General features: G+C 32.7%; 2 protein-coding genes across 2 annotated transcripts; one reads left to right on the forward strand and one right to left on the reverse strand.

The window, feature by feature from the left end:
* The first annotated feature begins 1,761 nt into the window (after positions 1-1,761).
* Positions 1,762-4,607, forward strand: LOC147408241 (uncharacterized). Its single transcript, XM_086437151.1, has 5 exons — positions 1,762-2,056; positions 2,661-3,659; positions 3,760-3,875; positions 3,959-4,089; positions 4,176-4,607. The coding sequence occupies exons 2-3, from the start codon at positions 2,664-2,666 to the stop codon at positions 3,871-3,873; spliced, it is 1,110 nt and encodes a 369-aa protein (XP_086293277.1). The 5' UTR covers positions 1,762-2,056; positions 2,661-2,663; the 3' UTR covers positions 3,874-3,875; positions 3,959-4,089; positions 4,176-4,607.
* A 6,028-nt stretch (positions 4,608-10,635) lies between these two features.
* Positions 10,636-11,983, reverse strand: LOC147408242 (E3 ubiquitin-protein ligase PUB23-like). The gene has a single exon (XM_086432891.1). The coding sequence runs from the start codon at positions 11,942-11,944 to the stop codon at positions 10,688-10,690; it is 1,257 nt and encodes a 418-aa protein (XP_086289017.1). The 5' UTR covers positions 11,945-11,983; the 3' UTR covers positions 10,636-10,687.
* Between the last annotated feature and the right edge of the window lie 1,613 nt (positions 11,984-13,596).

Here is a 13,596-nt window from a genome sequence, read left to right on the forward strand (position 1 = left end):
CTTTTTGTTTTTTAATTAAAAAAATCAAATGTTTACATTGCCATTTAATGTCCTCTAAATTTCTCTCTCCTATTTTTTTTTTAAAAAATTAAAAAACCATAATTTTACATTCTAACCGATTTTTTTATTTAAAAAAGTGAAGAGAAAAATTCATCGGACATTGAATAATGGTCGTTTCATTTTAAAAAAATTCCGAGAAAAATTCAATGGACATTGAATAACTGTTTAGAATGTAAAAATTCCTTTTTTTTAATTTAAAAAATAGAGAGAGAAAGAGAAAGAGGAGAGAGAAATTCAACGGACATTGATTGGTCGTTTAAAATGTAAAAATTTGTTTTTTTAATTTAAAAAATAAAGAGAGAAATTTAGCTAGCATTGAATGCCGTTTAAAATATAAAAATTCGTTTTTAAGAGAGAAAGAGAGAGAGGACATGGAATGGCAATGAAAACATTTGAATTTTTTAATTAAAAAAACAAAAAGAGAGAGAGAAAGAGGAGAGAGAAATTTAGAGGACATTGAATGACCGGTTAGAATGAATTTTTTTTATTTTTTTAATTAAAAAAACAAAAAGGAGAGAGAAATGTAGAGGACATTGAATGACCGGTTAGAGTATAAAAAATTCGATTTTTTTAAATTAAAAAAATAAAAAAGGAGAAAAAAATGGAGAGAGAAAAAAACCGGCCCTTACATGGCCGGTTTGTTACCTTTTTCATAATTTTCAAAAAATTTGTACTTTTTTTTAAATAATTATTATATTTGGTTTTTTTTTATAATTTTCCCTTATTTTTATGGTATTTCAGAAATACTCTCCTGTAAAATTGGTGATATTAGGTTTATCCTCTTGCAAATGCAAGAAGATTAGGTTTACCCACCTTGACCATAAATCAACAATGTTGTATTTTCTTGATGATTTAATGGTGACATTTTGATTTTTGTCAAAATGCTCTTTGAGTACTTACTAAATCAAATTTTGGAAGAAAAAAAATCAAGATTTCACGCTTAAATCATCAAGAAAAAAAATGTTGACTTAGGGTCAAGGCCTCAAGCGGGTAAATCTAATCTTGCATTTTGGATAAATACACTTTTGAAATTGAAATCTGATGGTATTTTGGAAAAAATTAATTTTTTCAAATTCATTTTCAATATAAAATCCAATTTCCGAAGTATATTTATTGCACTTTAAGGGTTAATAAGACCCATTTTGTAGGGGTATTTTTAAAAGACCCTTGTTTTTATCTCTAACTATTATTTAATCATTTAATATGAAATAAATAATTTTATACTTAACAAAATCATTTTTAAAATTTTAATTTATCTTAATCGACTTTTTCCGAATCTTTCTTGCCGAATCATTCCCGAACCTGAACGTTATAGCTATGTCCAGTCTCAGGAGAAAATTAGGAGGTACATATGAGATCAGTACTCTAATCGAAATCAAAAGACCCCTGCATGAAGAAAAATCTTGAAAAAACAAATGTGCCAATTGAGGAATTTTAATTAACAATTAATGCTACAGTGACTTCCCAGGACACTGACAACGAGTGGATTGCACTAACACGTCCCTTGCTTATCTCGTATTCTCGTCACGCACCCCAACTTTTACTTTATGCACACCAATGCTATTGCACCTCAATTAAAACACATTATTGAAATTAGGGTGCGATAAATAATTTAAGAAATTGGTATGTAAAAAGTTGGGGTGCCAATAGCAGCTCTCATTTAAAAAAAGAATAATGCTGCCAGTGACTCAGACGCGGACCTCACATCGCACACCGTCACGTGGGAAAGGTCGATCTCATATTCATACCTCCTCTTTAAAGTTTGAACGCAGAAACCCTAGAGATCGATAGTTCCTCCATTGTTGTTCGTTGCCAAGATATCGAAAAGAGGTTTATTAAAGAAATCAAAGAGATCGAAGCACTCTCCCTCACAAAATTGCGATTCTATTGGATTGAACGAACCCTAACTTCAAAGAAGGGTTTCATTCTTCTTCTCCACACGACAAAATCTCAATCCCTCACTCTTTTTCTCAGATAATCTTTATATATTTATAAAGTGAGTTCTTTTAGAATCTTATTTGAAGCTATGTGTATTCTCTCTCTGTAAATTGATTTTCTGGTTTTTTTTTTTTTTTTTTTCCTTCGATTATATTTTTCTTCGAAGATTATCTATTGTTGAACTTGAATACTAATATTCTTGAATCTAAAGCCCATTCTTTACTCTTTATTTTCTCTCAAATCTTAATTAATCCCGTTATCTGTGGTCAGTTGAGCCCTTCCAAGTAGAAATCGGCATGTTTTCTTCTTCTATCGATGACATTTTAGTTTTTAGGTTCGATCTTGAAGCCTTGCTGGATTGTTGACAGGGAATGTTTTACATTCAATTAGTTAATCTTGCAAACATGTATATGAAAGTTAGTTAGAGATAGAAAGAAAATATTCTGATTATTTTATTTAATATTATTGATACCGTTACTGTTATTGTTGGGGTTTCTGTACGTTGTGATTTTACTGATCTGGGTTTGTAATGGTTTACTAAAATTTGCTCACTTTCTCTCTCGTACATTTCATGAATTTCCATGTTTTTTTTTTGTTGCCAATCAGAGATACCCATTGCTTTGAATTAAATTTGTTTTCTTTAATGTCTATTTGGAATATAGGATATGGAAGATTGTATACCCATTGAAGGATTATCGTCGAAAGAGAAAGGAAAAGAAAGGAGTAAGGTAGAAGATGGAGATGATGCAACTCCAAAGGAAGGAATGACGTTCAATTCATTGAATGATGTTCGTATTTTTTATAATAACTATGCTCGACAAGTAGGATTTGGTACTAAAGTTAGAAGCACATGGCGTGACGAAGGAGAAGTGAGAAAATGTGTTATAGCTTGCGTTAATGAGGGTAAAGTTAGTGCAAGACGTGATGCAAGTGGTCACCGAGAGTTGAATGCAAATTCAAAAAAAATGTTATCGAGAGTTGGATGCAAAGCTAGAGTTAATGTAAGACGAGATGCAGATGGTCTATGGTATATAACAAAGGCAACTCTTGAACATAACCATATGGTTAGTCCATCAAAGACAAGATATTTGAGGAGCAATAGAAGATTAGATGATTGGGTGAAAAAACAACTTGAAGTAAAAGATACAGTCGGGATACCAGTATGCAATACGGATGGGACACCAGTGCTCAATATGGCCGGGATACCAGTACGCAAATCACCTCTTTCATTTCCTACACGGGTGGGGAGCATCGAAAATTTATCAATTGGGAAAAAAGATGATGCTAGAAATTGTATCGAGGCTTCCATCCCAATTCATAATGATGCCACGAATCGTCCTGATGAAGAAGTTGGTATGTTTGCATGTGTCCCAATGGATCGTTATGATCACATTTATATGCACTGTCGTGAAATTGCAGAGATTGGATCAAAGTCAGATATGAAATACAAGTTAGCATTGAGTGGAATTGAAAAATTGAAGGATGAATTGCTTGCTTTCCACGAGGAAGATCCTGACAACCACCCAATTGGAAGTGTTGGGCATGAAGAAACAGATTCTACCAGGATTATTGATCCCAATCAAGTTAAGCTTAAGGATCAGCCAAGTGAACTAAGGTTGCAGTCAACAGTTGAGAAAGTGGTGAATGCCAAAAAGAAAAAGGTTAGTATTTCTTTGTTTTTGTTGAGTTTCCTGGATGTGGGTTTTATCTTAATATAAGTTATTTACTAACCTTAGATTTATGTAAATGTGGTATGGACAGCTACCTGTGGGAGTAATGAACATCAATCAATGTGATATATCTTTAAAGCAACCAAGGATCCAAAGTGGGCAACAAGTTAACCATTCACCGAAACGCAAGAAAGCGGAAATATAACAGTGAGTTAAATGGTAGCAAGTACGTAAATGTATTCGATACTTATTGTTGGATTTAATTTATGTTAATATTAAAAAAATTGTAGGAACAATCCAAGTAGTCAGGTCGGGGTTCAATCATCTATCAATAATCCTCCATATTCATTTGTACCAATGGGCCACCAAGGCAATAATAGTTTCTAGCAACTCATGTTCCAGGAGTAGTTGCACAAATTCGGTAATATCCAAGAATTGAGCATTTTGAGCAAACATTTTGTTGAATCCTATTAGTATCTTTTGGTCTAACAAATTTAGCTTGATCAGGGTATTGCTAGTTTTGAAACGAATGAATGGGAGGGGAGGGTAGGTGGAGCTCTTCAAAAAAGCAACAAGAAGATCATTTGAAACTGAATCTATGTTTGGGAGGGGACCCTCAAGACATTCTGTTTTTATTGAAAGGTAATGTCATGCCCTGTAAATCTACCACAGGGAACAGTATGTAATCTCATGACAAGCTCTGTTCCTAATTTTAGAAACTGTTTAACTACCTCCATTCATCCCTCTATTTCTTGTGTACAGTGACACTTTGGATACTGTACATGTTGATATCTAGTCTTTTTTTTTTTTTGGCGTAGTTTTATACTTGTTCCTTGTTTTGGTAGCTTAATCATGCCCCAAGATTCAGCATGATCATGACCACTTGTGTTGTACATGAGTACAGGAGATTGTTTCTGCAAATGAATAATTTGCCACTTACATTCTTGTCTGATGTTCTATACCCTGAATTCTGACTTATTTCTGTTATCCATTGCTGAAAGGGATTCCTCCATTTTAAACTCTTGTATTCTAATATTGAGATTCCTTGACCTAACAATGAACGGTGGTGTGTTGTGAACAATGTGTTGATCGAATTGAATCCAATTTGATAATGAAAATGGCAGCCTGGATTCAGGTACATTATTTAACAAACTGATTTTTTATTTTTAATACTAAATGATGCATGTTGATGTGTAATGTTGAAGCTGTTACATTATTTCTTTCATGTAGATTGTGTGTAAATTTGCTATACTGTGTACTGCCCATTATTTTCATGGTTAGTGGTCCTGTGGTATATTTAATTGATGTTTGGTAGATAAACTTATATATGATCAGTAGATGATTTGCGATTTGAGAGAGTAATAAAGATCATTCATTGTTGAATTTTTATGTTGCTTAGAGTTAGATTCATTTTGATCTAATAAGCTCATAGCTTTAAGAGTTGGTGACACGAAGTTCACAACTTCAAGAACAGATGAATGTGTTGTGTCATCTTAGCTCTGTTCTTATGCTTACCTTTTGATCAGCTTAGTTCCAAAAAATAAAAATGAAGAATAAAACTGAAAATTTTAGACTAATGATGGTTGCTGTAACAAATCTTTGAGATGATTATACAAGCAAAGCAGTGGCGCCAATCTTTTAGATAGTAGTTTACTTTGAATAAAGGGGTAATATGCCCCTCAATGTGTCGAGGTCATTGTCAAACAGAATACAAAAAGAAGAGTAATAATGGGTCTGGCATGAACCATCAGCAACCCCACTTGGTAAGGGTGGTTAATGTGTACCACCACCCTCTCTGTTGGGAAATGTTCACACAAAATTTGCAACAAAAGAGGCCTCTATTCATTCACATAAAAGGGTTTAACGACTTGACCTGCAATCCTACAAATCCTTCTTATGGTGAAACCTTTGTTGATGCAATGATCTGTACAAGGACTAACTCTATGATTTATATTTTTGTTCGGTCCACCATATTGTGGACTGAACCTGAACTTTCCAATGTCAGTGTACCTAAAAGATAGTGTCGTGTCTAACAAAAAAAATTTGGGAGTTGGGTTGAAATCCAACTATTTAAAGTACAATACCTACATTGACATATTGGATCTTGTCATTTGTAATTGATAAGTCTTATTAGAGTATTAGATTATGTTGTATTGTATTATGATTGTACACTGATATATTAAATCATGTAATTAGGATGTATGATCCGATGATTGATGATCGTAATTGGGTTCAATTACAAATAAGATTGTTTAGTTTTTCAGTCACAAGTCAATTCAAATTAAACTAGCAGTATGGATATTTATGAATGGAACATAAAAAATAGATGATCTGAATGATTAATGTAATTAAAAACTTTATGCAAGAATTTGGAGGCCTATTTTCTTATAAATTTAATCATATATTGTAGTATCATTTTCAAATGGGAGGGAGCATATCTGAGAATTTGGAGGTCGATTTTCCGTAAATTCAATTCATACATCCACGTCAGCAGTGTGAGACTCATGTCAATTTTAATGTTACTTCAGCATCATTGTGATAATCTTCCACCCCCATCACAGAACCGTAGATCCTGTTCTTCGGGATGCACAATAAAAAGATTTTTGGTTCTGTAATTGCCAGCGGCAGATTATCTTTTAAGGGTTATTGTGAAAACAAATTCCTAAGAAATTTGTTTTGAACCTTAAAAAACTCGTATTTTTCCACTATTTTGCGTCAAACGTTGTTTGAAGAAAAACAAAGGTTTCTTAGGGATTCGATCATGTTTCCTATTAATGTTTTTCAATTAATAGGTGATCCTCAGGGAATATCATTTCATCTCAGCCGTACATTTGAGGCAGAAGTCAAATTGTATATAGTTTAGCATGTTTAAAGTTTCAACCAGAAATGTTTATACTTCATATGAAGCCCACAAAAATGGAAAATAATAATAAACGTTATTGTAATAAGAAAAAGGGATTTCAGATTTTCTTTCCAAAAATACCCCCACGTAGGTTTTGAAAGATATATAAACATTCGAGTAAGTGATTATTCTCCCCTACCTTCGTACTTTTTCTGCCTTCTTTTTTTTTTTCCACGTTCATAGTTCTCACCTAATGTTCAGGAATATAGTTAGCAAGTTCACCTACTATATATAATTTTATATTTTTAACGAAATATATTATGCAATTAAATTTTAAAAAAAAAAAAAATCTCCTTAAATCGACTCCAATTGATTTTTATCAGCTCCAATAAAATGGGATCTAGAGCATGAATTTTTAGTTTTGGTTCTGATTAAATGGGTACTCATTGACACCTTAGCTACATGAAAAAAAGAAAATTAAAAGAAAAGAAAAGTCATTCTAAATCTTTATGAGTGACCCAACATTTTTCAGTATAACAAAGTATATTTAGAAGTTTCAATGTATGGGTTAGAAGATTTGGAACGGGATGATTTTTTATGAAAATGATCTCTATGATGGGGAGACCATCCTCACAAAAATAAAAAAATAAAATAAAAAATCCAAAATTTCTAACCCCATCAAAAGTGATTTAAAAAATTGAACGGTCTATGATTCTTTAACTTGTAAGTTAGGGTTAGAAGTTTTGAAATAAGCTAATTTTTGATGAAGATGATCTCTTCACCATAGAAATCATTGTTACAATAAATCAGCTTATTCTGAAACTTGTAACCCCTTTTTGGAAAAATGTTTGGCTCTCTTTAAGGCCTCAAAACACTTTCCAAAATAAAATGCTAAATTTTTGAGTGACCCAACACTTCTTGATGATCCATCAGAAAAAGGGGCTCATCATGAAAAGAGATGAAATAATGGAGGTTAGAAAGGATAATTAATTTAAGTTAATTAATTAAGATATCAATATGTTTTTTAAATGAGATTTTAGATTGGTTGCTGCTGGACCTTTGTAGGCCCGTCGACAAAGTTCGTTAGCCAAAAACTTAGACCAAGTACAGATGGTCGTCATCATCTACGCGTAATCCTAAAACATTGGACTGTGTGTGGTCAAATAACAACAACTAAATATAATAACATTTTTTAGCCGTTACCTCCATTTACATTAGCCATTATAACAGTTTTTAGTATAAATCTTAAAGGATTTTATGCTATATAAATCAAAGACCATATTATATTCTATTTAAATGACTTACTATCATATCAAGAGCACGACAGATGTACTTGCTATATATTATTTTACAGAGTGTGTAATATTGGTTGGGGTGCCAATAAAGCTTCTTGGTTTTTTTTTTTCTTGAAAAAATTACTTAAAAAATCCTCATGAAAGGATTTCTTTTTAAATAGTCCCTAAGTTTGCATGGTAGTTTGATAAGACATTTAGTAAAACTTTTCTCTTTTAATGGTCTCTGAATATGGTGAATATTGTCGAGTCCACAATTTTTATTGTCAAACTCACTACTATTTACAATCGAGTTCACCACTTTTTATTTACTGTTGAACTTAATATTTTTTATTTGCTGTCAAGTTCACCACTTTTTAATTAAAAAGTGGAGAACTCGACATTTGTAAAATCCACTTATTTTCAATTTTTGAGTTTCTTTGACTAAAATACATGGAAAGATTGACTAAAAACTTAAGATAACGCTTGCTTAAATGATTTCAATCTAAAAGAACCATTCTTGATCAATTTTCATTCAAAAATTAAGAAAAAAAAAAGTATTAAAAAATCTTAAATTTTTACAAAATCTTCATAATGTTTGAAAATAGTTTCTTCTTCCTTCTTAAATCCTTTCTAGTGGAATTAAATCTCCAATACTAAATTGAGATACCAAAAATCCAATATTGTGAATGAAAATGATGAGTTTGAACAATTAGGACATTCAATCGTGAGAAATGTGGAAGATGAGATCTAAGGATTGTTTAGAAAGAGAAAATTTTACTAAATAGACTATTAAGAAAGAAGGCCCTACGTCAAGGTCCTTTAAGTAATTTTTCATTTTTTCTTTGATAGATTTGTATTTTTTGAGTTTAGGATTTTATATGACCTAATCATAATTGTAAATAACTATTGAATTTTTTTTGAACGAGTGCTATAATGTTTTGTAATGTCGTGATTATAATTTAAACCAAAATTTAATAATTTTTTAAGAGTGTGTTTTAATATAAAATTGATGTGTCATAAATAATTTAAGAAATTGGGGTGTGATAAGTAAAAGTTAAGGGTGCCAATAACAATTCTCTAAAATCATAAAGAGACCATGTTGGAGTTTAGAATGCTTTAGAATAAATAGAACTAAGAATGAGTAGGTGGAATGTAAATTTAATATTGGCATCATGAAGATAAATATCTAGTAAAAATTCTTGGTCTAGAAATTCTTTAAATTTCTCTTTTTCATTATCTCAAGTCTATTCCATATAAATATGGAGAGATTATGAAGGATGTTGCCCACAAAATCATTGGTTAAATTGGAGATACACTTCTGAAGTGTTATATGACCAGCTGATTATCTTCCATGGTAATGAATTATTTATGCTCCCCTCATTTTAACAGCTTCACCATTAGATACTTCATACTTGTCCATTATTATCATCATTTATATCTAAAGTTACTGACCAACTGATTATCTTCGTGAGTCGTGATAATTTGACACTCTTCCTTCAAACGCCCCTTGTATACCCCCATCACGGAATCGTAGATCCTTTGCTTCGGGATACACAAGAGAAAGATTTTTGGTTTTGTAACTACCAGGTCAAGGAGTATTATGGGGGGTGTCTGAAAAAAGAGCGTCAGATTATTATCAATCTATCTTCACCCTTTCTATATAGTGCAATTTTAGAGACCAACATTTTGGAGACCTATTAAGACAACTCACATTCTCATTAGTCCACATGTATTAAAGGGCAATGATAATCTATAGTCTCATTGGGATTTTCAAAATGTGAGTCTCTAAGATCACACTCTTGTATACATCTCGTTTCTCTCCTCAAGATTCTTTAGAAAAGAATCTTGATGAAATTTTTTATTGATCAGTTAAGTAGTAAAGAGACTGTTTTCTATGTAACTTGACAGCTAGATTAAAAAACTCACTGATGTGTCTTATGCAAAGAATCGTAGATTCTTCCACCCGGGATACACAACTGCAGATGGCAGGTCAGTCAGGTCGATTGTGTATCCCGAGGGACATAATCTACAGCTCTTTGCCCATGCCATGTCGGTGAGTTTTAAGTCCTCTATCAGTTGAGTTAAAAACTCAGCACTCTTAAAATATTTGACAAACATGAGAACTTTGTGGTGCTTCAATCATACTCTTAAGCTCATGTTCAGATTATTATTCTTTATCTATCCGACTCCGTAAAAGTAAAAATTATTAATATAACTGAATTTTTGAAGGTTTTTTGGAGTGCTGAAGTCGAATTAAACCCGAACCACTCTAGAATTGCAATTTTGTCATTCTTTTGTCTTTTTGTCGAAGTTTTAAACATCCTGTTGATAGTTTATGCCAAAATTCCATACGATCAAATTCAAATTTTTACTGAATACGAATTGCTAATTATGTCAAAAATTGTCCTCATATCTTACAAATCACACCAATATTGGATCCCAAAACCTCAACCCAGACTTAAAATTATCGCTAGGCCACCCAAAAGAAATGTATAACCAACTGATCATTTGACTTTGGAGGGACTGATGTTGTGTTTAGTTCTCATGCAGGAGCATCATAGTACAGTAGCCCCTGAGTATCTGATTTTTATTTTATTTTTGACATTAAAGTAACAAATTTAACTTGGATACAGCATTTTATTAAATGAGACAGAAAGTCAAACAAATCTAGATGTATCCTTCACCTCCATTTCTTAAATAGAAAAGAAAAGTTCAATTTTAGAATATAGTTCAAACCCTACACCCGACCAACCAACTTACCACACAACACAAGAAAAATTAATTGCTGACTATGATTAAAATCCTAAAGCAAACCAAACAACACAATAAACACATAAACACACACAAACCATGCCCTAATACAAAATTTCTTTGAAACAAAATTACACAATTTAACATAATTGCTATTTAGAATCATGCATGAATTCCAAATAACTCCTCAACTCACTAGGGAAACAAGGGTATTTCTTCCATGACTTCCCATGCAACTTGATAATCTTCAATGCTCTATCCTTCGTAGAGGATTGTCCATTGATACGCAACACCCCTAAAAGCTGCTCTACTGATCCAAACATCAACATCTCGTCTATAACTTTCACCGTAGGATGAAAACTACTTATCAACCACAAGATTTTAATCGCAATTTTGGTAGAAAGATCTGAAACATAAAATATTTTCTTCGAAATTGCCGCAATCCCTAAACTATGATCCACTAAGCCTAATCTCCCCTCTGCACATTCACAGAGAAGTTTGATTAGTAACAGCAATTTCTCACATTTGGATCGGCTTGAGTCAGGGAGAAGTTCAATCAGGATGCAGACTGCACCAGCTTCGATCGCCTTAAGTCTAATCTTCTTTGATGCACCCAAAATTTGTATCAAAACATCTAAGGCACATGAACTTGCCTTGGTGCATATCTCATCTGATACCAACTCTAACAATGATCTAAAGAGATCCATCCCTTGATCCTGCACAACCCGATTCCAATTATGCTCGAATTCCGCTATATTTCGAAAAATAGAAACAGTATGAAATCGGGTTTCAGCGCTTCCACGTTGAAGCATGATTGCCATGCACTTCATGCACTCCGGCTTCGATAACAACTCAATCGATGCCTCATCAGATAATGGTAGCTGATGCAAGACACATAGAGCCTCCTCACAAGCTCTAAAAGTCGTGAAATCAGAACTTTCAACTAGGATTTGGATAATAATGTGACACAATACCTCGATTCCTCCAGATTCCATGAAATCGGCTTTGATTTCATTGCCCATTTGGATAATTGACCTTAGTTTCTTTAATGATGTTACCTTGAATGGTGTTGATTCGATTGTGGTCATTAACGACACCAATTCATCGTGCTTGGTCGATATGGGCTGCAAGGATGAAGATGGAGTACTAGATTGAGATTCTTGTTGTTGCCAAGAGAGTATGAGACGCTTGAGTGTGTGATTTGGGGTGAGATGGAAGTTATCGAGGGGTTGCATTGTCGCAGGACATGTTTTCTTTTTGTATCTTGAGAGCCATTTTTCGATGTTTTCTCGCTCGTAAGTGACACCGGTAGAGATGGTTACAGGATCTTTCATAACCTCCATTGAAATGGGGCACCTGAAATATAAAGGAATTTCCATGGTTGGATCAATTTTCTTCTCAATCTCCATGTTATTTGAAGAAGAGAGTAAGAGAGGAAAGCTGATATATGGAACATCATATATAGAGAGATGAAAGGAGAGAGAAAAGAAAAGAAAAATCAAAGTCAAAAGTGAAGATGGGATTGCAAGCTGTGTGTAACATGGAAGCCCACAAGCAAAAGCAGTGGAAGATTTGAATTTTTTAATTTATCATTTTTTATATATACTTAAGGTATGATCCAATACTTCCGGAGGTTGTGAAGGAATCAGCTCCCTATATCCTTTGTGTACCACATGACACATTCTTTCTAGGGTTTATTGTCCAATAATGTATTGGCCATCTAAACCCACACAGTGAGATTCAACCTAATTGTTCATTTCTTGTCACTTATCATATGGCTAAATTTAGGACTACTTACCAAAATGTGGGCTGAAAATTGTTAAATTCCTGTTTCAGCACACTATTTATTTTAATTCTGAAAATTCCGAAAGGGATTAATAAATATCCACTCTCATCTAATAATAAGTATACTATAGAATATTATAGTAATTTAAACCTTTTTCTTACTTGGTAAAAACATTTAATTTGAAAAATAATAATTCATCATTTTTGGAATTAAAATGAATAATGCACTAAAAAGGAAATTTCACAAGCTTTCTCTATTTTTACAACAATTTCCCCTTAAATATAATTATCGAAATTTCAAGCCCATGAGAAATAATCACTCAAATCCAAAGGTTGGATCGCTTATATTTTAAGGTATTTTAGAAACAACCCTTACTAAATGGGTGATATTCAATTTACCCACTTGCAAAATACAAGATTAGGTTTACCCCTCTTTGACTTTAAATCAATATTGTTGTTTTTTTTTGTGATTAAACTGTGAAATTTTGATTTAGTAACTTAAGTATTTGAAGAGTATTTAAAAAAATAATAAAAAATTTCCCAGTTAAATCATCTAGGAAACACAACGTTAACTTACGATAAGGATTAAACCTAATAATATCACCCATTTAACTAGGGAGTATTTCTAAAATACCCTATATTTTAGGTGTTTGATGTAAAGAAGAACATGAGTATTTGTTGCAATGCAACACCGAGAAGCACAAGATCTTCTCTCTTTTAAAATATTCTTCATTTTGAAATTGACATATAGTTGAGTTTGACTTTTATTTTATAGATGAGATCTTGTTTTAATAGGTGTGTAGGTTACATTTTCAAAAAGGACTATTTCTAAGATCCAACCAACGGTTGAGCCAAATATCCCACCATCTCAGCCGTTTGTTCCAACAACAACATCGATTAATATAATTCTTGTTTTTCAAATCAGATTACTTTTCATAACTTATTTAAGGAAATTGCTGGAATGCCACAAACGAAGAGACAAAGGTGATAAAAATGATGTGGTGTCGTGCACAGTACCGAAGATGTTTTGCTCGTATCTCATGGAAAAACATCTGTGATAATGTGTACAACACCACATCAATTTGACACTTTTGCGTCTCCCTTTTGGTTCACCCCAGCACTGCTCTTTATTTAATAAATGGATTCAACGATACATGACACCCGCGAAGAATGCGAGGTTTTGTGCGAGTTTTATTAGAGAGTTGTGGACAGTTGAGCGGTTCTCTCTCACCCTCTCTAATATACTGATTAGGATACTCACGTCAACGCATATCAT

This window comes from Akebia trifoliata, chromosome 3, assembly GCF_017979445.1.
Source record: "Akebia trifoliata isolate Shusen 1 chromosome 3, ASM1797944v1, whole genome shotgun sequence".
NCBI classification, from domain to species: domain Eukaryota; kingdom Viridiplantae; phylum Streptophyta; class Magnoliopsida; order Ranunculales; family Lardizabalaceae; genus Akebia; species Akebia trifoliata.